Source organism: Cyprinodon tularosa, unplaced genomic scaffold (genome assembly GCF_016077235.1).
Source record: "Cyprinodon tularosa strain WSP-4 unplaced genomic scaffold, ASM1607723v1 ctg278, whole genome shotgun sequence".
Classification (NCBI taxonomy): Eukaryota; Metazoa; Chordata; class Actinopteri; order Cyprinodontiformes; family Cyprinodontidae; genus Cyprinodon; species Cyprinodon tularosa.
Genome location: NW_024038983.1, coordinates 677,746 through 700,396, shown reverse-complemented (window position 1 = coordinate 700,396; position 22,651 = coordinate 677,746). Strand labels below are relative to the sequence as shown.

The 22,651-nt window shown below is 39.2% G+C and overlaps 1 protein-coding gene across 1 annotated transcript; it reads left to right on the top strand.

Annotated features, from left to right (window-relative positions):
- Positions 1 to 381: 381 nt before the first annotated feature.
- Positions 382 to 21,301, top strand: tm6sf2 (transmembrane 6 superfamily member 2). Its single transcript, XM_038290253.1, has 11 exons — positions 382 to 524; positions 650 to 757; positions 2,277 to 2,380; positions 6,311 to 6,408; positions 6,570 to 6,673; positions 7,526 to 7,608; positions 7,995 to 8,119; positions 8,979 to 9,080; positions 12,990 to 13,082; positions 20,399 to 20,518; positions 20,949 to 21,301. Exons 2-11 carry the CDS (start codon positions 678 to 680, stop codon positions 21,183 to 21,185), a joined length of 1,146 nt encoding a protein of 381 aa, XP_038146181.1. The 5' UTR covers positions 382 to 524; positions 650 to 677; the 3' UTR covers positions 21,186 to 21,301.
- Positions 21,302 to 22,651: the final 1,350 nt, after the last annotated feature.

Below are 22,651 nucleotides of genomic sequence, written 5' to 3'. Positions count from 1 at the left end.
AATGTTTTTATGTCTATTGGATTTCATTGTTAGATGTTTATCATTCTTATCTTTCCTTTTGTTCCCCTGGAGGACAGAAGTAAAACAGATGGGACCCAATGGAACCAAGAAGTGTTTTTAGAGGGCTTTTGTGGTGGAGTGAAAACCTGACAAACTGACACACAATACCTTCCAACACACAACTGAACACAACGAGTAGCTCATCAATGGAATAAGAAAATCAAAGCTGCCAAATAAGGAACACTGCTTTGACTACACGATGGAGCAGTGTTAAAGAAGAAGTCTGTAAATGTCATTGTGATCCTTCACAGACTCACTGCACACATTCTTTCAACACTAATTGTGACAAAGTGCAAAAATGGTTGTAACTTAAAATCCTCTTATGCGCTTTAGGTAAATCTCTGACAAAACCCAGATTTCATAACTTGGAGTCAAAAGCCTCTTTGTTACCCACTTCATTTGTTCTCTGGTATATTCTGTGTGTGCCTCCAGCCAGCTTAATCCACCAAAAGGGTAGCAAGAAGGTAAGAACCTGCTCTGTTTCAGTTCTGTTCCTCCAAATATAACACACTTAGTTTACAAATTTGTAAATTTGTTCTTGTCTAAAATATAACCATCTCTTTGCGAAACCTTGCTTCGGACTCTGCAGGGAGGGGGGCCATTGACCACTTGAGGAAATGGAGACTTTAGTGTTTTTATTTTCGTTTTCTGCCCTTGGTGTTCTCTATGCTATGAACACCACCCCTGAGTTTCAAGAGTAAGTAATTATATTTCTTTTTTCTTTTCTTTCGTTTTAATACGCGGAATGTTACTCACAGATTTCTGCATATCCAATCATTTAATGCTTCATAAAGATGAAAGTTTGAAGGATCTCTATAAACCTTTGCATTTCTTATATTGTTAGCTGCTAAAAAATAGTAATATTCAAGAAATACCACTAAGTCTGATTTTATGGAGAACAATATTATGAATATGAGGTATATTGTAGTCCTTCATTTGTCATGTGACCATGTGGACTTTCCACCAGCAGAGGACTCTGCAGGCTTGAAATCAGCTGCAACCATTCAGTGCATCCTTCAATAACTTCAATTCTCTATTTAAATCAAAAGAAATCTAACATTTTGGGGGTATGAAAATTATCACTGAACAGATGAAAACCTATGGAGATATTCGGACTATAACCTTTAAAATAATTATGTATTTAAACTGTAAGGAGCTATTCTTTAAGCATTCCAGTCAATTTATTGGACAGACACTGGCGCTATTCCAGCTTTTCATGGTTGCATGAGTAAAGCCCTAGTTGGGCTCTTCTCTTCAAGCTTAGCTCCAAGGACCCTTATATTCTACTAAATATTTCAGCTGGTCCTTTTGTATAGTAAATTCTGTGGAGAAGAGTTTGGTGAATTAAGCTTAACAAACAATTTGCCTTGTGCTCTTACACTCCACAAACAACAGTATTGTGCACATAAATCTTCCTGCACGTTTAGTTGGGAAGGCTTGCTTCTACGCGCTCACACCATTTGTTTTCTTCTGCAAATCTATGTGGAGTTTCCTGGAGCTCTTTGTGCTGCCTGCCTCAAGATATCTCGGCCATATTAATCTTTTTTTTCAGTGGCACCTTTGACTAGTAAACACAGAGAGCTGTGCTGAACTAACATTACCTTTCCTCTGAATTTTCTCACAGTGATGCTTGTGATTGATTGATGTTTGTGAATTTCATCATAAAAAATGATCCTTCCAACATTGGTTGGAGCTTTCTGTCAACATGTTGCAGAGTTTGTTTAGACTGATCTTACTAATCAAATGAAGTAGGTTTAAAAGAACAGATAGAGTACATGTTTTCAAGGCATAAATATTTATAGGTAAAAATGGGAGAAGAGTTTTAAAGATTTTAGATAGTCAATGAATATTAAAAGCTTCAAAGCTCCTGGTTTTTTGCAAGTAAGCTGTGCCTTTTTCTTTGTTTCTACAGACATTGATGGCCTCTCTCTCTATCTTTAATGTTCATAAAGCTTAATTATCACGGAAAAGATTTATTAAAAGAAGTTCAAACCAAATATCATATATCCAAATGTCTCAGTGAAAATGCTAATTTTCTTTTTTTATTATCATTGCTTTTTCTTTTTGGAAATGAAGCAAGATCCAAGAATTGGGAAAAAGATGGGTAAAAAATATAAAAGAGCAATTCATAAAAAAAACAGAATCTAAAGGTGTACTGTAATCCTTGCCTTTGTGTGGAAAACATTGTGTTATCACTCACATGTTTGTTTCCTCAGGCCTTATGTGATCTTGGAGATTGGAGTTGCTGTGCTGGTTATTGTGTTTCTCTTCTACTACCTCATTACTCGTGGCAACCCGCCTAAAGACTTCTTATTCTTTGGTAATCAACACAACTGTGTGCATTTTATAATCTATTTTTAAACTTGCTGGGTTTTTGAGTTTCTCAGGATTTAAAAACCTTCTATGCTTTGTTTCTAAGCTGAACTTAGTAACTCACATAAAAAGGATTTCCCAAATCTTCACCCACTCTACAATATCTACCGGTGAAAAAAACAGGAATTTTACTCAATACGATCTTGCCTGATATGTCCAAAGTTGCTTATGCTGATCAGGATCAGAGAGAAGCTTAAGCAGACTTTTCTATGGCATGACTGCCCCAACCCGTCTACAGACTTACAGACCTCTAAATATTTTGTCAGGACTTTGTCCCCCATGACCATGTACCAAGTGGGAAGGTATTTCCAAATACATCACAAGAACAGCCTCTATACCACTGAAACCTAAAAGCATGAACAATGCCTTACTAAACAGTCCATGAATGTTGTTCAAATTGTTACAGCAAATTTCAAGGATTTATGATCAGTTTTAACCTGATAAACCAATTGGTAAATCCAGGGAAAACAACTGCCTTCACAGGTTGCCTGTTTAGTAAATACAGAGGTTCTGTTCAGTTCATTTCAGTTTATTTCTATAGCGCCAATTCAAAACACATGTCATCTCAAGGCACTTTACAGTTCAACCAGGTCATACAGTCAAAGTGATTCAAAGTTTTTTAACTAACGAAAACCAGTTGATTGCAACGACTCATTGACTCGAAGTCAATCCCTTACACTAAGCATGCTTGTAGCAACAGTGGACAGGAAAAACAACCCTTTTAGGTGTCAAATTTATTCATGTTTATTACTCCAGTAGAAATCATACTGTTTAAAAACACTTTTATAGAAGTTAAAGTATCGACTTAAGCTCTTCACTCAAGTAGAAGTATAAAAGTACCATTTTTAAAACTACTTAAAAGATTAAAGTAAAAGTAATGCATAAAAAATATATGTTAAGAACAGATGATCATACTGGTTGCTGCACTACCCTATTAAAGGAAAATCTTTCTATATTTATGGATGAAAACTTCATTATACTTAATTTTCTTAGTTTTATAACTAATGGTAACAATGTCAAATTTAACTTTCCATCATCTTGAGAGATTATTTTTTCTTGCATGTGACTAACAACAAGTTGGGGCAGCATCAATCCAACCACAAAGAAAAAAAAAAAAAAAAAAAAAAAAAAAAAAAATATATATATATATATATATATATATATATATATATATATATATTTTTTTTTTTTTTTTTTTTTTTTTTTTAATACCAACAGGCCATAATGAAAATTAACTTAAATGAAACAAAACTAACAAGTCTATTTTCAAAATGTAAGGTGAAAGAAAGTAGATTAAAGTCCCATTTCCATTTTACCACAAGCAGCATAGCAAACGAGTTTCAGAAAAAAACTGAACTGAGGTGTTGAAAACCTAACACATTCGCAATCGATAAAATGAATTAATCTAACTTTTTGATGTTTGATTTTTTTTACTAAACCACTCACTGGGCTTCCATAGCTCAAGGAAGCTAGTGTCATTACACTGTCACAAGTAGGGTGCAATGAAATTCACTCTCATTTGCGATGCCCAGGAAGAAGTGTGGGGTTAAGGGTCTTTGCTCAGACAACCAGATTGGCAGTCTGTGGGAGTAGGTTTCGAACTCACATCCTCAGGATTTCAAGCTCTATGCTGTAACCCAGGGGTGGGCATTTCCAATTCCTGAGGGCCGCTATCCTGCAACTTTTAGATTCATCCTAGGTCCAACTCACCTGAATCAATGGCTGAATTACCTCCTCAGCATGCAGTCATTTCCTCCAGAGTCCTCTCAATCATCTAATTGAACCCTAGTCGCTCACACTGAGCCTCATTCTGCTGGAGGTTTCTTCCTGTTAAAAGGGAGTTTTTCCTCTCCACTGTTGCTACAAGCGTGCTTAGTGTGAGGGATTGCATTCGAGTCAATGAGTCGATGCAATCAACTGGTTTTCCTTAGATAGAATACTTTGAATCAATTTGACTGTATGATCTAGTAAACTATAAAGTGCCTTGAGATGACATGTGTTGTGAATTGGCACTATAGAAATAAACTGAATTGAATAATTACTTGATTAAGGTGTGTTGAAGCAGGTAAATCTAAAAGTTGCTGGATACCGGCCCTCAGGAACTGGAATTGCCCAACCCTGCTCTAACCACTAGGCCACCGCTCCACCACGTTATCATCACTTAGATGTTAACCCATTACTGATAAATTAGCAAACCTGCTCTGTGTTATATTTTTTCTGCTTGTTGTGAAACATGATTGTTTTACAGACTTTTTCAAGCTTAAATAAGCATAACCTAACAGATGGGATGATTGATATAAAGGGTAGTTTTTGGAAGCAATATATTTAATTAGTCTATTATGAAACTCAGATTTAAAACAAATTCGATTAATCAGATTCGGTAGGAAAATGTTGGACTTTTGAGCCTTATTGCCCAGCCTTACCTCAGATGTATAATTTTTATCTTGAAACATGATGTTGATAGCATAAAGCTAAATATAAGATTAAAAGAATACAAGCAGAGCTGGAATGGAAAGCCTTCCATCTGCTATGTGTTAGAGTTGTCCAATTAAAGCTTAGACCTCAGAGCTGACAGAGTGGCAAGACCTTAAAAGGTTGTTATTCATAGATTCACTCCCTCCAGGCTGCCTGAGGTCAGCCATTTTGTAAATAAAAATGGAGAAACATTCTCGGATGAAAAGGCATGCAACTAAAATTCAAGGGATATGATTACTTTAATCTATTCTAATTGGTGTTTTTAATACCTGAGTGCTTTTCTAGCAACTTGTCAGGCTGCTGCATCGAACGATTTCTAAAATTCAGAATTAAAGATAGCCTTAGTTAACACCAGGAGCTGTTTTGCTTGGACTTAAACAATGAAATACAATCATTCCCAGTATTAGGAAGCATCCCAGGTATATTAGACCAATTACGTGCATTGCTTTGTTTGTTCAAAAATGTTCATACATGTGTCACAAATAAAGGTAATTTAAATTACCACGAACATTTAGGATTTAAAATAAACACAAGATGCTTCATGCATTTCACCAAAAAACATTGATGAAACAGTGTCTGAGGCCTTTCTTGCACATTTTCTTACTTTCCTGAAGGGATGCAGAATAAAGTGGCAGCTTTAGTCATCTATAATTAAAACCAAGGGGAATAAACGGCACATCACGCTGTTTAGTTCTAATACTTAAAACACTTTGTCCAGCCCTTATTATTACTGCTGTAAACAACTCAGGCTGTGTTTGTCTTTAATGTGTCATTGTTCTAACAGGCTGACATGGCACCCCGGAGCTGCTTGTTAGAGTGTTCACAGAAGTGAAATTATTTTACCACACCCATCCAATGCAGAAAAAAGCATGACAATCCAAAATAGCATAAAATATTATTCTCTTTTCAAAGGCAGAGTGTTTTAGTTGATTTGCAAGATAGTTCTACGTTGCCTCCTCTATTAATTTCTGTCTACTGGTCAAAGCCGGTTGGGTGTTAAAACCTGAGGACAGACTCCTCACTGTGATTAAAGCATGCCCCCAGCTCGACATTCTACTCAAGTCTTAATTTACCTCCCCATGCTGCCCTATAAATCAATGGCTGGCAAGTTGAAAGCAAACATTTCAATGCTCAAATATAGCTCACACAAAGGATGGATAAAGGATAGCTAGTCTGAACCGTCTTGCTTATTCACAGCAATGTGTGTCAATATTAGACATTTAGACAATAATCTGAAGCACAGTTAAGAGAAGCTTGAGCAATGTATGAGCTGTATTGCAACTGTAAACTAAATTCACAATTATTTCAGCAAATCATGATCAGTGCTTTGGTTTTTAGCAGAAATATGTAAACATATATCAATAAACTGCACATTTAACTAATGTTTCCTTTTCTGTCACAGTTTTTGCAGAGTTTTGTTTTACATGTGTCATTGATCTGACTAGTGCTTTGGAATATGATGGAGTTATTTCTGGCTTTATGGATTTCTACCAGAGGACAGTAAGTCCTTTTTTGCAGTATAATATATTTAAAATTATATTTATTTTCAATATTTACAGACAAATTTAAAAATGTATTGATTTAAAACAACAACAAAACAAAACTGATTAAATAGCAGGGATTTGTGATTAGGAAGTTTAAGTTCATGTCCTGTGTTTTAGGGCGAGCCTTACCTGGGGACTGCATACGCCATCATGATGTGTTACTGGGATGGAATAGCACACTTTATCCTGTACCTGATGATGATCAGCAGGATAACAGACAGGTGGGCAGGTGTCAACACACGTTAGGGCAAACTTACCTTGTCTTCGTGAAGTTTTCCTGTCATACAAACTTTTTCATGTTTTGCCAGGTTACAATCACACACCTGCACATATTTCAATAGAGTTTTATATATTGGATCGACACAAAGCAGAGCAGATTTGTAAAGTCAGAGCTAACATGATTCATGGTTTTTAATATATCCTATTGTATTCATTATATTCAGATCTCTTGAATCAATTCTTGCTAGATCAATTTTTTGCAGTTACAGCTTATTTTATGCTAGGTTTCTGCTAGCCTAGCAAAAAAAAACAAACAAAAAAAAACCCTCTCATCACTCTTTAAATCTTCCCAAACCTTAAACTCAGACATAGAAGGGTAAACTTCCACTCCAGTCTGAAGACATTTTGTGCCTCTTACAGGTGTTTTTCCAAGCATATTTCCAACAATTCTTATCAGTTTTTTAATCGTGCTGAAGAAATTCCCATACAATAATGCTGCAACCAATGTGTTTCAGTGTTTTCTGAGGGATTAGCAGTCCTAGTTTTCTGCTGCATTTAGCTTTTTTGATGAAGGCCAAAAAGTTTAACTTATCTCAATCTTTTTTGTTTAATTTGGTCAATTTGTTGCAAAGGATTTTACTCAGATAGATTGAAGAAGGCGGAAGGCTAGACATTTTCTATGCTGATCAGCCCATAAAATCTCAGTAATACTTTCTTTAATAATGCAATGAAACCAATACCCAGACAAATATACTCATACATATATGTTGGCTAAATGTCTCCAAAAGAGATAAAAGAGATATTCACAACAGTTGAGTTTTTTTCATCCTATTGATTTCTTGTGTCCTCCACAGGAGAGCCTACCGTACCCTGGGCCTATTCTGGGCCGGCTCCCTGTGTGCTAACATGAGCGTGTTTATCTCTGGGATCGTAGCAGGTGAGCCTAATCTTCTATCCTGTCTTCCACCAGTCCCGTGATGGCGAGCTTTAATCAAGCAAACATCTGCCCTGCCATGTACCATCAGCATCACAGTTCAGGCTGCAAACAAAGCTCATGAACAACCGCTGTCACATCCCACAGAACAAAGCACAACACAGAATGGAAGCATCTGTTGTTGGCTTCTCAAACTGCATGCACAAATGTCACAAGATCAAACTCCTCTGCTGGCAATGAGTTCTACATTCTGTTGTGTAATCTAAGGCAGTCTGTGCAGAATGCTTCATCTATTTTATTAGGAAGATCAGTGGCTGGGCTGTATGGATATGTTTACAGATAGGGTGGGAGATGTTCCCTCCAAGCTTACATAAGTTGTCTTTTGGCAGGTAAATATGGCTCTGAGATCCGTCCAGCTTTCTGGATCAATTTCCTATTTCTTCTGATGCCCATACTGGGAGCCGTCACCCTGTTCACTCGGCCCAAGGACAGGCCACTTATCGGGGGATACAACGTGAGTCTGATGCATTAGTAATTAGACCTTGAGTATGACTCTCAAGAGCTGTATTGATACAATGTTTATGATATTCGATAAGCAATATAAACTCTGCGGTTTTGTCTCTGTGGGATTCATGCCCACACAATAATAAGCTGCTCTACACCAGCAGCATTGGACTTGATTTTGGACATTCAGCCTTATCAGTGTTAGTGAGCATATGGTGGAAAATGTCAGTGTTGAACATCATGAGCTCAAGACACCCCAGTAAATATTAAGCCTTTTTCAAACATTTCAGCATCTAATCTTTGTATTGATCTTTTCAAAAAAGTTTAATAGTTTTAACTGTGGATATATTCTGAAAGTGGTGGCTAAAAGTGTTGGGAGTGGCCGCCTAGTGGTTAGGGGATAGAGCTTGGAATCCTGAGGTTCTGAGTTTGAGCCCCACTCCCACAGCCTCCACTCGGGGTTCCTCAGCGAAGACCCTTAACCACCACACTGCTGGGTTAAATGCAGAGGTATATTTCTCCGATGTGAGAAGAATAAAGTTCAATTATTATTAAAAATGTTCAAACTACATTTCATTTACAAAGCAAAGCATAGCGACAAAAGTGTGCATTGAAACAATAATGGAAACTGTTCGTCTAAAGTAAGTGCAGTGAGATGCTTCTTGTAGCCATCTAATTTTAAGCAGTTTGGTTTGTAAAGTCGCTCCAACACACAGACACAGACTCTACTGACATATTTTGGTCCTGTGTCATGTTACTGGACCAGTTTTTCCATTTGGGATATCTGCAATGTCAAATTGAAAGTAAGATTAAAGCTTAACATGGTTTAACCCCCTCTGTACTTTTCATTTTTGGACACCTGGTTATAGGCCCAACACGCCCAGACCATGAAGCTAATCTGGCGCCCCTTGGACCTGATCCTGGTGGTTCTCCTGTTAGCCGCCATGGCATTCACCATCCTCAGAGGCCTGGTGAGCATTTGATTTACTTACTGTTATTACTAGAGCTCAAAGGGTAAGTCTAAATTTGAAAAAAGTTCTAAAGCTTCCATATATAACGGGGGAAATAAGTATTGAACACACCACCGTTTTTCTCACTAAATATATTTCTAGTAGTGACATGACATTTTCACCAGATGTCAGTAACAATTCATGCAATCCACACATACAAAGAAATCAAACGATAGATGTCCAGAAATTAAGGTATGTGTAATAATGTGGAATGGCAAATGGAAAAAGTATTGAACACACATGTATATATTCAATACTTTGTACAAAAGCCTTTGCTGGTAATGAAACTCTCAATATGCCTCCTGTATGAGTTGCATACATTGCCTAGGTGTGATTTTGGCCCATTCTTCCACACCAACAGTCTTCAAATCTTGAGGTTTTCATGGGCAAATAAGGTGAACTCTGTTCTTTCTATAGATTTACTTTTGAGAGTTTCCTTGGCTCTATCTTTGGGGTCATTGTCTTGCTGATATGTTCATCCACGTTTCATCTTCATCACCTTGATAGATGGCAGCAGATTTTTATCAAGATAGTCTTTGTACATTTTTCCATTCATTCTTCCTTCAATTATTTGAAAAACCATATGCTGAAAGCAGTCCCACACCATGTTTCCATCTCCAAACTTCACTGTTGCTATGCTGTTTTTGTAGTAATGTGCAGTGCCATATGACCTCCGAATATGATGAGTATTATGGCATCTAAAGAGTTCAATTTAGGTCTCACATGACCAGATTATATTCTCCCAGGATTTCACCGGCTTGTCTAAATGTTGTGCAGCAAACTTGAAACCACCTTCAACATGCTTTTTCTTCAGCAGTCTTGCATGGTAAGCATGTACACAGGCCATGATGTTTAAATACATTTTTTATTGTTCTCTTTGAAACAAAGATACCTGCAAATTCCTGGTCTTTTTGAAACTCTCCGCAAGTGGGTTTTGGCTCTTGGACAGCTCTTTTGAGAATTCTTTTCACTCCACTGTTAAATATCTTGCGAGGAGCACCTAGTTGTGGTCAGTTTATGGTGATTAAACCAACCACAACTATATTATATTATATTTAATATAATATATATTCTTAATAGTAATATTATATTCTTTCCATTTTTTGGCCCGAAGTGTTTCAGAAGTTTAGAAATCCTTCTTTAACCAATGCCATCATTAAGTTTGCAAAGGTCTTGAGATAGCTCTTTACTTTTACCCATCATGAGATGTTTCATATGACATACATGACACCTTTTTATAGGCCATCATTTGGGAAAGAGCCAGCTGCTATTAATTTGCACTGACAAGGGGCCGGATTGCTTTCTATTTACTGAGAGATTTCTGCGGGTGTGTTGGCTTTCCAGGCCTTTTTAAACCTTACATGTTCAATACTTTTTCCCTGTGCAATTCTACATTATTCTATATAACTTAATTTCTGGTCATCTATGGTTTGATTTCTTTGTAAGTGTAGGTTGCATTGATTGTTACTGACATGTGGTTAACATTTCATATCAAAAGCACCTCTATAAATATATTTACTAAGAAAAATGGAGGTGTGTTCAATACTTATGTATGCTGTATGTATCTGTGAATATCCACAAAACTGGCCGACCACTAAAGTTGAAGGAAAAGAAGAGAGTATGAGAAATTTGTTTTACTTATATATTTTAGAGGCCTTCTAAATGGAAAGAGGAGAAGCTTCATGTTATTTGTAATGAATATCTTTGATTGCTGTGCTTTTATTTACAATGTTTATATATACCGTATTTTCACGACCATAAGGCGCACCGTACTAAAAGGCGCAGTCTCAGTTATGTGTCCCATTTCTGTATTTAACACACACATAAGGTGCACCGGACTATAGGGCGCGTTTTTTATATACCGGTACATGTCCTCTACTACCTTTAAATAGCTCTACTGCGTATTTAAAAATACAGCGGGGGCAAAACTGAGTATGACTGTGCTTTATTCATGTATTTATTACAAACTATTAATCAAACCTGGGAGCTGGCCGTGAGACAGACACATCACAGATGACAGTGCGCTGTGATCACTCCTAAATTAACTTAAAATCCTGAAACCTGCCGACGGAATTTGTTCGCTTTTATTACCGGTATCCTGGTGCCTGCAGTTTAAATTATTTAGATGAAAAACACCTGCCAGCCGCCGCGGTGAAACCGGAGGCTGCCCAGCCTAGAGGCTGCTGATGAAGGGATTTCTACTGTCGGCGCACCGCTGGTATGTGGGGGTCTGAGCGGCTCCGACAGAAATAGATAATCTGGATGAACTGACTGCAATTATGAAGTTTTCAGGTGGCCTTTCTCACTTAAAAACATATTAAAACTACTTTATTCCCACTGATCACAGCAAATATAGCTGCAAGATTTAGATTATTTAGATTAAAAAACACCTGCCAGCCACCGCGGTGAACCCGGAGGAGACCCGGCCCAGAGGCTACTGTTGAATTAAGTTTTCAGGTAGAAAAATAGAGCGGGATCAAAACTGAGTATGATTGTGCTTTATTCAAGTATTTATTACAAAGTATTAATCAAACCCATCAAAGCCATCATCCTCTGTTTCTGAATTACACAGCTGCGCTAAATCAGACATGCCAGTTTCCCCTTCTTCGCTGTCAGAGTCACTTTCCGTGCCGGGCGGCTCCTCAGAAATAATGCCGGCTTTTGCGAAAGCTTGAACAACAGAGCCAGCAGACACGTTAGTCCAAGCATCTACAATCCATCCGCAAACTGTGGCATAACTTGCCTGGCGCTGCCTTCCACTTATCGTGAAACTGTGGTCTCCGTCTGTCATCCATCGCTCCCACGCCGCTTGCAGCCTTACTTTGAACGGCTGCTTCACACCGATGTCGAGCGGTTGAAGTTCCTTTGTCAGACCCCCCGGGATAACAGCGTTCATTTGATTCACCTTTTTTTTCACATCGGCTGTGAGATGGGCACGCAGTCACAGATTAACAGCGATGGTGATGCGTGGAAAAAACCACCTGGTCTCCTCACATACACCTCCCTCAGCCACGCTTTCATCATCTCCTCATCCATCCAGCCCTTTTCATTTGCGTTAATATCATATGTAATAAGAGCGCTGTGTCTGTCTCGCTGTCAGCTCCCAGATCAGCTTCTCTGATTGGTTGATGCGGCGCGTCCAGCAGCAAAACTTCAATTTTTCCATCTCGAGCAGCAGCAGCACGTTGGCAGATGCTTAAACGCTCCCGACGCGCGGCGCCTGCTGCTCAAAACGCGCTGCGGGATCTTTTGCTGCGCCTATACGCGCGTCAACCATTGACTTTGCATGTAAACTTGTTGCTTCTGCTGCACCTGCTGGGTCCGGTTCACACCGATGTTGAGCGGTTGAACAGCGAGCACAGCATTCATTTGTTTCACCATGTTTTTCACATCAGCTGTGAGATAGGCACGCATGGAGTCACATATTAACAGCGATGGTGATGAGTGGAAAAAAGACACCTGGTCTCCTTACATTCAGCCACTCTTTCATCATCTCCTCAATGAGGTGGTCCTAAAAGTCGCAGTTACAACACACATAGGGCGCACCGCACCAAAGGGCGCACCGCACATTTTGAGGGAAAAAAAAGACATTTAAGTGCGCCTTATAGTCGTGAAAATACGGTAAATAAGTTGAAACTGTATTGTTTTTTTCTATTTGATTCAGGCCAATAATTTTAGGATTTTAATTTATTTCCGTAAAGGTTTTTTTTTTTTTCTGTGCATTACTCTAACTCAAATTTATTATGGTTGAAAATTATATGTATCTAGATTCTTGACATAACTGTTGTGACAAGATCAAGAAATAGATTTGCATTTCTGATCAAACGGATGTGAATTTGATGATAGTTTTCATCAATAATTTGTCTGCAGGTGGCTCTGGACTCTCCACTTGAAGCCTGCTCTGTATACCTAAGTCAATATGAACCCTACCTGAAGGATCCTGTGGGCTATCCCAGGGTGATGGTGGGTATTTGTTTTCCTCGCTATGCTGCCTCTTTGGTGCCTGAAAGCATTTCTCCAGCCCGTTTTCAATAACAAGATACATGAAAGACCATTTTCATTTGTATCACTTTGAGCATTCTGGAAAGTCGCCCCTATCCCATCTGCTGGCTGAGCTGGCACCTGATTATGAGGCCATTTTTAATCATTAAAGTCCAGATGAAGAAGGTTGCAAAGGCCAACGCATCATTGTCGCTCTTTCATTTACTTAAGATGGATAACAGATTATACTCTGACTGGCAGTTGGTCTCCTTTCAGCTTTCTTTTCTTCCTCTGACCCCTCACTCATTTGGGCTCTGTTGTGTTTTGTTTAGCCTACGCTGTTTTGTCAATAGGTTATCCAAAGACATTGCAGCAGCTGCAGTTCAAGCACAATTGTAATCAATGATCAGACCGACAAACAGCGCGGTAGGGACTTGATAAGATAATCCCCCCACCTAAAGCCTGCCATCAGCATCTCACTGGGTGGGAGAAGGGTGTGTGTCTCGGTGTGTGCGTTTGCAGCAAGTGAAATTATGTCTTGGTTATCAGCGTTTGTGCATGCATGCTCATCAGTGCTTAGATTATAATTATATTTTACAGAAACAAAATTAAGCTAGGCTTGTTGCACATTGTTAAACTTCCTCTGCACAATATATTAAAGGATATTTAATATATTAACGTGGCTGTAATAACAAAGACATTTCAACAAAAGACTGAAGGGCATACATGATTGGCTTTTAGGCTTCGTGGTGAGCTCATTGGAATTCATCTGGACCTCAGGCTTTGCAAAGAAAAGAAACCATTTAGTGCTGTAATTTCAGGATTTTATAAAGTGGGAACGTGGCTTTCATGCATTCAGACTTTTTTGGCTGAAGGTTATGAAAGTTTCCACTGTGACCCTTGAGAGGGATAATTTCTGCTGAGTTTGCGGACTAAGACTTATGAACAGTTGCAAATTGGAAAGAAAAAAATTGGATAATGGTGAACTGACTTTATGATCACTTCCTGAATATTAAGAGGATCAGTGTGATCATTTTATCTCACTTTTAATTGTTCTTTTTGATCTTATTCATTCATTAAAATATGTATTTAAGAAAACCAAGTGAAGATTTGAAATGATACTAAAGATTAAGGATTGACATGCACCTGTGTTTGATTGTTAAAATTTAAAAAATTATTTGAAAGGATAGCTCGGGACATTTTGAATTAAAGCTACAGTGTGTAATAATTACAGGCATATAAAGTCAGAAATTTAATATATTATACATAACTATGTTATTTATCATCACCTATGAGCTCAGCCTTTTAACCATAATATTTGCGTTGCCTTAGAATTCGTTATTTATAATTACATAGGAGCGGGTCTCGCAGCCATGGAGGCAGACATCTTTGCGCTACGGCAAGCGCAGAGGCAACAAACAAGCGATTGCGAGATCTCCCATGACGCTCGAAAATAACTACGGCAAGTTGAGAGAGATGAACTGAGACGGTACTGAACAGTAGATGGCAGTATTATGCCTGAGAAGCGTTTAGTCTGCCTGAAACCAAAGAAGAAGAAGAAGCAGGTATACTGCGCCTCAGTAACAAGAAAGGTGAACAAGGCGGCAGGCATGAGTGACTTTGCAAACTGTTTGGCACTGTGTGGCCAAACATCAGACGAATGGAGGATCATGCCTACTCTGTATCACAACGAAAAGCGGCGGACACCGAACCCCCGTCATCTAAGAAGCGGAAACACGACGAGAATAAACGCAAGCGTGACAAGAAACGACAAAAAACACGGATCAACATTGGCACGGCATTTACACGATGGAAGTCACTGATGGAGGAAAAAGGTTTTCAAAGTGACGCTCAAGTTGCCAGTTTTCTCTTGGACAGGTAATTAATCCTACACACACAATTGTCTAATATCACTGCAGTTTTTGGAGTACAGGATGCTCAGACCTGTCTAAAACAATAACATGCTGCGTGATGATGCTGTTACTCTCCAGTATACTTATTCAGCAACGTCCCTGACGTTTTACAGGTAATGATTCAGTAATTTTCTGTAAAATAATTTTCTGGATATATACCTCGGTTACTTCTCTCCGGCTCCTTTGGAGATCTTCAAGCCTTTCCTCCTCTGCTCTAGTCACCCCGTTGGCACCCCTCCCTCGCCTGGCCCTAGCTGCACGGCCTCCCTGCCCTCGCCCTCGTCCTCTCCCTCTTCCTCGCCTTGTAACCCCCGTGCCACCAAAATGACTTGGACTCTGTAAACGGGGAATATATATTCTTCCAGCAAACACAATCTCGCTGTTAAACTAATGACTACAATTACTTCGTCTGTTTATATCACCATGTAAAGCAGCTCACCAAAACGTCACAACGATGTAGAAAAAATAACGGGTATATGTATTATCTTAAGTCTACATGAAATCTATACCCTACACAGACTAATGAAATACTATCTGTAAAATTATCTATGTAAACAAACCTCATCACTTGAGAAGGTAGGTGATGTGGACGTTGTGGAAGACATTTTGTCCCGTAACGCTCGCCGTACTGTTGGGGGGGGGAAGCGGTGGGGGGGAGATGTTCATGTTGCTGCGGTCTGCAGTCTGACCGCTAGATGTTGCTGAAAATTACACACTGTAGCTTTAAAGTTCTCTTTAAAGGCTTTTCATCTTACCTTGCATCCATAACTTTCTTAATATCTTTGTTACAGTAGGTATAAATCCAGATTGACCCATGCCTGAAGACAAAGCTAAGGACCACTCTAAAAGGGGCCATGAGAAAAAAAATAAACTCCAGTGTAAAAGACCTTATTATAGTGTATGTGAACATCAGTTTAATACCCAGAAACCATTGCTTCGTTTTTATTGGCAGGTTATTTACTCAGAAAACATATGTTATTTTAACAGAGAAAGGGAGCTACCAACAATCTCCCTGACTTAAACATGCACTGAGGATATGACATGTAGTATAGGTTGTTAGCAGAAGCACAGTGCAGACTAGAACTTGGTAACAGTAGGATAAAAAAATAAGAAACTTAGAATAAAGACCAGGAACAGGCAGAAAAATTAGGGTTACAGAAGATTACAATTAATTTGGCAGAGGATAATAACTTTGGATGAAAACATAGGCCGAATTTCAGCAGAAATCTAACATAGATAAATTGAAATTTACAAAGAAATTAAAAAAAGAGTAAACTAAGAAAAGAAACTCAAAGAACATGAATAAATGCCAACACATGAGAGAACATAAACATAAAAAAAGATCCTAAAAGACATATAATGTGCTGCCAGTCAGAGTAAATCGATTTGGGAAAACAATATAATACAAGTGGTTTAAGTGCTGCTTTATCGTGTTCCACACCAATTGTCTTTATATCAGGCAGTTACCTGAACCAATAGACCTTTTTTATGTTTTATTTTCAGTACTTGTTTCTTTTTTTTTAATGAGATGGAAGAAAACATGCGGCAACGGTCGACGGGTTAAAACATAAACTCCTAGACCACGTAAAGGTCTAACGACTGGTTTATATGAGATGATAACATCCGAAGTGGATGTAATGCAGCTCACCCAGGATGGCAAATCAATGTGAGCTGTGGAAAAAAGGCTTCCTATGTCTGTCAGCATAGTGTCCAGAGGCTGGAGGCCCTACTAGGAGACAGGCTGGTACACCAGGAGACACGGATGAGGCTGTAGGAGGCAAACAACCCACCAGCAGGAGTGCTACCTCCTTCTTTGTGCTAGGAGGAACAGAAGGAGCATTGCCAGAGCCTGGCAAAATTACCTCCACCAGGGCATGAATGTGCATGTGTTTATACAAACGGTTTGAAACAGACTCCATGAGGATGGTATGTGGGCCCGACATCCCAGATGGGGGTTGTGCTCACAGCCCAACACTGTGCAGGATGCTTGGCATATACCAGAGAACACCATGATTGACAAATTCAGTACTGACGCCCAGTACTCTTTACAGATAAAAGAGGATTCACACTGAGCACATGTGCCAGACGTGACAAAGTCTGGAGACACCATAGAGAGCTATCTGCTGCCTGTAACATCTTTCAGCATGACCGGTTTGGCAGTTGGTCAGTAATGGTGTGATGTCGCATTTACTTGGAGGGGTGGAGAGCGCCCCATGTGCTCACCAGAGGTAGCATGGAGGCCATTAGGTACTGATATGAGATCCTCAGTCCCCTGGTGAGACTATGTGAGGGTGCAGTTGACCCTTGGTTCCTCATAATTCAGGAAAAAGCTAGACGTCAAGCGGCTTGAGTGTGTCAGCAGTTCCTGCAAGATAAAGACATTGAAGCTGTTGACTGACCCGCCCATTCCCCAGACCTGAATCTGGTTTAAGACATCTGGGACATCATGTCCCGAGCCATTCAAAGATGTCACGTTGCACCACAGACTGTCCAGGAGTTAGTAGATGCTTTAGTCCAGGTCTGGGAGGATATCCCTCAGGAGACAATTCACCACTTCATCAGGAGCATACCCAGGCGTGTAGGGAGGTCATACGGGCACATGGAGGCCACACACAATACTGAGCCTCACTTTGACCTGTTTTAAGGAGATTACATCAAAGCTCGATCAGTCCATAATGTTTTTCCACTTTCATTTTGTGTGACTCCAAATCCAGGCCTTCATTTATTAATACATTGGTTTTCCAATTGTTATTTGTGTGATTTTGTTGTGAGCACTCGTCTTTGTACAGAACAAAGTATTTCAATTCAATTCAATTCAGTTTATTTATATAGCGCCAAATTCACAACACATGTCATCTCAAGGCACTTTACATTTCAACCAGATCATACAGTCAAATTGATACAAAGTTTTCTATCTAAGGAAAACCAGTTGATTGCATCGACTCATTGACTCAAATACAATCCCTCACACTAAGCATGCTTGTAGCGACAGTGGAGAGGAAAAACTCCCTTTTAACAGGAAGAAACCTCCAGCAGAACCAGGCTCAGTGTAAGCGGCCATCTGCCGAGGTCGATTGGGGTTCAAGGAGACAGAAGCAGAGATACAAAAAGCAGCTGTAAAAGGCGGCCCCGTCCAGGAAACACGCAGCCAGGCAGACGAGCTCCAAGGCAGCTCCCATGCCAGAGGACGAAGACAGCACATCCACTCAGTCACGGCCAGAGAAACAGGACCACACTGAAAAACAGGCCGATCTCCAACATCTATAAACAAGGGTGTTGATGGAAGCAGCACAGCTGATGTTTCTTTCCAGGATGGAGTCACAGCCAAACAGGAACAGACGAGGCAAAGCTACTCTGAGGAAAAGCAGAGAGAGCAGAAGGTTAGAGATTGAACTAACAGATTCTGCAGAATAGCAGAACAGAGAGAGAATGAAGCAGAATGATGAAATGGGGGTCCCTATGTCCTCCAGCAGTCTAAGCCTATAGCAGCATAACTATAGAGATAGCTCAGGATAACCTGAGCCACTCTAACTATAAGCTTTATCAAAAAGGAAAGTTTTAAGCCTAGCCTTAAAAGTAGACAGGGTGTCTGCCTCACGGACTAAAACTGGTAGTTGGTTCCACAGGAGAGGAGCCTGATAACTAAAAGATCTGCCTCCCATTCTACTTTTAGAAATTCTAGGAACCACTAGTAAACCTGCAGATTGAGAGCGAAGTGCTCTGTTAGGAACATAAGGAACAATCAGATCTCTGATATAAGATGGAGCTTGGCCATTTAAGGCTTTATATGTGAGAAGGAGGATTTTAAATTCTATTCTGGATTTAACAGGAAGCCAATGAAGAGAAGCCAGGATAGGCGAGGTATGATCTCTCTTTTTAATTTTCATTAGAACTCTGGCTGCAGCATTTTGGATCAGCTGAAGGCTTTTAACTACAGTTTGTGGACTTCCTGATAGTAAAGAATTACAATAGTCCAGCCTTGAAGTAACAAATGCATAAGAATATCTAATTAATCCCGATCCAGTATGTGTTATTTGAATGTCTACTTTATTTTTTGGAGCAGTGTATATATCAGTAGCTTCAGCTTAGTATTTATCATTAGTTTGACACCTGGAACCAAACATCTGTGGTTTATATGCATGAGTGTGCTGTGGGTAATGGGTTTAATATGCCTCTTCAGAAAGAGAATATGCTCAATAGCTAATGTTGACTGAAGACTCGCCCTGCAGAGCACAGGACTGGCATAGAGAAGACTAGAGCCCCAGATGTCTAAAGGAACCCCACACTACAGGGACACAGGGAGGGCAGACATAGGGGCAGCTGCACTGACCTGAGAAGGGCAGAGGGAAAAAAATATATATTTTAAATGATGTAGCTGGGTTTAAGGAACCAAGGAATCATTTTTGCAACTTGTAATATAGTTCAAACTAACATGCTGTTAAAAAAGAGCAACACTGTAGTATGTGTCTACTGTTTACCAACATATTTTATCAGATAAACACTGGAAAATTACTCTGTGCACTTGCACCACATTGAACTTTTTCCACAATCATGTATTACCCCTGCAGTTTAATAAATGCCGATTTGTTGACAAATTCTGAGTCAGATTGGGGGCAGAATACTAGTTAGTTGACCTCAGTGCTTTATTTTATTTGGATGATCCAAAAGGGGATATAAACCCGATGAGTCAGTTTTGGTGGTGGACTTGTTAGGAGAAAGTTACAATCAACTTTGGTACTGGAACATTTTTTTAATTTATTCAGCTGCCCTGTGAAATTGGCCTTGGACTAGCTGTTAGATTCAGTTATCGAAAACCAACTAATCTGGATTCATACCAAATGAAGATGATCATCCACTACAAGTAAAATGTTCCTTTTAACCATAAAAAAATCATAATGATACAATAAATTAATGTATGCATCCGTATTTATTTTTAGTTCAGTTTCTCAACATAGTACAACACCTGCTCTCCGCTTTGAAGGTACATTCCAGATTTTTTATCCAGTGTCATCAGTGCCAAATTTATCCAGTCCTTGGAAAACATTGTGTTAGAATGAAAGGATTTCAAAAATAAACTTGCTGTGCTGTATATGCAGCGAGTGTAGGTGAAGTGTGGCCAGAATAGAAAAAAGATTCACTGTGTTGGCTGAACTGAACAGCAGCACTGAATGACATTGATGGAGTCTGTTTTCTTTGGCTCAATACCCTCCATTTTATACAGTGGCGAAATCCCTGGCATCGGTTTTGAATAAAAGCTATTTGTTGCAAACTTTGTGACACATTGAAATAAACATGAAAGATTTAGAACCATTAGAGTGGAATAATTGAAACAGCAAAATTAGAACAAATATAAATGATTAAAAGGGGTTGTAATTGTTTTGCTAGATGCTGCACCTATTCTTTTATGGGCTGCCTCTGCTGGGTGCATTTGTTTATGGCCTCCTCAGACCTGGCTGCACATGGATGTCAGACTGGACAACGTTCTTTGCTGGTGCCATGATCCAGGTAAAACCACAATGACAGGCATTCAATGAGTATGGATGGCTATGAATACATTATGAATAACAGCATTATCTTTAATGCTGTTATGTGCTTAAGTGGGTTGTCAATGAAACAATGTCAAACAATAATTATTTATGCTATAGATAGAATTGTTTTGAGTGTTTTGTTTTTTTAAATTATCTTTTTACCATAAAAAATGCTGCTGCTCCTCTGTATGGATCTGAATGAAATTCATAAAGTGAGGCGCACCTTGATTAACTTTTTTTTCCACTTAAACTGCAAGTTTCAGATTTTTCTTCAATAAAAGGCAAGAAAATTCAAATTATTCCTCTAAGAAAAGTGTGAAAATCTGATCTGTGTGGAATTAGATGTGCAAGGTTTATTTCCCTAGGGCATATCAGTGTAGTCTTTACCTTATTGTGTCTCCTTTTAGTGCCAGTGGTCCCACATTGGGGGATCCCTTCATCCTCGCACTACAACTCCCTTTCGTATCCCGAATGATGCTTTCTGGACAGTCCTTGGAGCTAACCTGCTCTACGCTGCTGTTCCCATCATGGTGGCCATGCGGGTTCACAGTAACCCATACTTTTTCTTAAAAATTGCTCCTTTCCCTGGGCAGACTGGTTTGCCAAACAGTGAGGAGAAAGACACCAAGTTCAAAGACAAATGAATCTGAATTATTACTGACTTTTGGAGATAATCACTTATGTCAATGTTCATAAAGAGCTGTTTTATCACAAATGTCATACTTGAAAATTCCTCAATAAAAGATTATTTTGCGGAAAATTTGTTTTGCCTTTGGGTATTTGTGGGCCTCAATGAATCAGTTTTCCAAATAATGCACGCATTTATGGGTCAAAAAAGGTGCAATGTAATAAGCAAGACTGGTTTGTTCAAGTTTTGTTTTTTAGTTTTCAATGAATATAAGCAGTGACGTGCGGTCAGGGGAGGCAGGTGAGGCAGTGCCTCACCAGCCATCATGGAAAGAAAGAAAATATATAATCATAAAGTAATTTAAATTGTTATATTCATCCGGTGGTTTGTACTAAAAAATATTAATTTTTCATGTAGCTTCACCAATTTCGATTTTTATTTGTTCAAAATCGCTGAATTTTCTTATTTTCCCATTCAAATGCTTGGAAGCGATGCCGGTGAGGCAGCAGCGAGCTCTGCCTCACCTTGGATTGCGCAACCCCTGGCTCTGCGCTGGCTGCAAAGCGGAGAGAGCATGTTGCTGTACGGCGTCAATAAAATGGTTTAAACAAATGTAATATGTGAACTTATTTCTAATAATTTGGCTTATGTATATAATGTACAGAGCTTTTTGTCACCAACTGTGTTTGTGTAACGTGTTTCGTGTAATGAGCGATTATAAACGGCAGAGAACAAGTTCGAGGTGAGGCAGGCAGTTCTCTTGCCTCATGGCAGGGGGTGCTCAAGAGACTGAAAACATAAGGCAGGAACAGGACGGATCAAGGAAGGCTTTCTTCCCTGGCAGTGATCTCCATTGAGACAGAGAGACTTTTAAAACTGAAGGAAGATAAGGAGGACTTCTATTCATTTATAAGTAAAGGTAAGACAGTAATAACATTTATTTTGTTTTGTTTTTTAAGGAAATGTGTGTTTTGTGAGCTACAGTTTGTATGTGTAAGGATGCAGAAGTGAAACATAACCTGTAAACTGCTGTCAATCTATGCATCTATTTGCAAATCTGATTCTGATGACGTCAGTGCCTCACCAGCTATGAACCTCACCGCACGTCACTGAATATAAGGATACAGTTAATTATGCATGGAAAATAACAAATGCCTGCTGAAGAAGTAGGAGAATTTGTGTGTTAAATTGCTGAGGGACATTCAACACAATTCTTCAAGCCGATCGGCTAAATCAAGTGGCACAAGCCTCTCAGGTTGAGCTTTTTGCCAATCAGGGCAGCAGTAGAACAATAAATTTCTTACCAAATCCAGTGGGGAGGAGTGCACAAACATCCTTTCTATCCACAAAGGCAGTTCATCTTCCTTGGCAGGTAGCTCTTTTGCTGGGAGATGTCCACTTTTCACCATCTGTTTGGGGCATCAGTTGAAGATTCATAGATTAATGAAACTATCCAATTTTCACTGGTTTCCACAGAAGCAA

Bases quoted from the DNA above. Each gene is read 5' to 3' on its own strand.
- tm6sf2 (XM_038290253.1), top strand. From the start codon at position 678: ATGGAGACTTTAGTGTTTTTATTTTCGTTTTCTGCCCTTGGTGTTCTC. The intron at 6,409-6,569 runs GTAAGTCCTTTT...CCTGTGTTTTAG, and splicing joins TGGATTTCTACCAGAGGACA to GGCGAGCCTTACCTGGGGAC. The intron at 13,083-20,398 runs GTGGGTATTTGT...TTGTTTTGCTAG, and splicing joins TGGGCTATCCCAGGGTGATG to ATGCTGCACCTATTCTTTTA.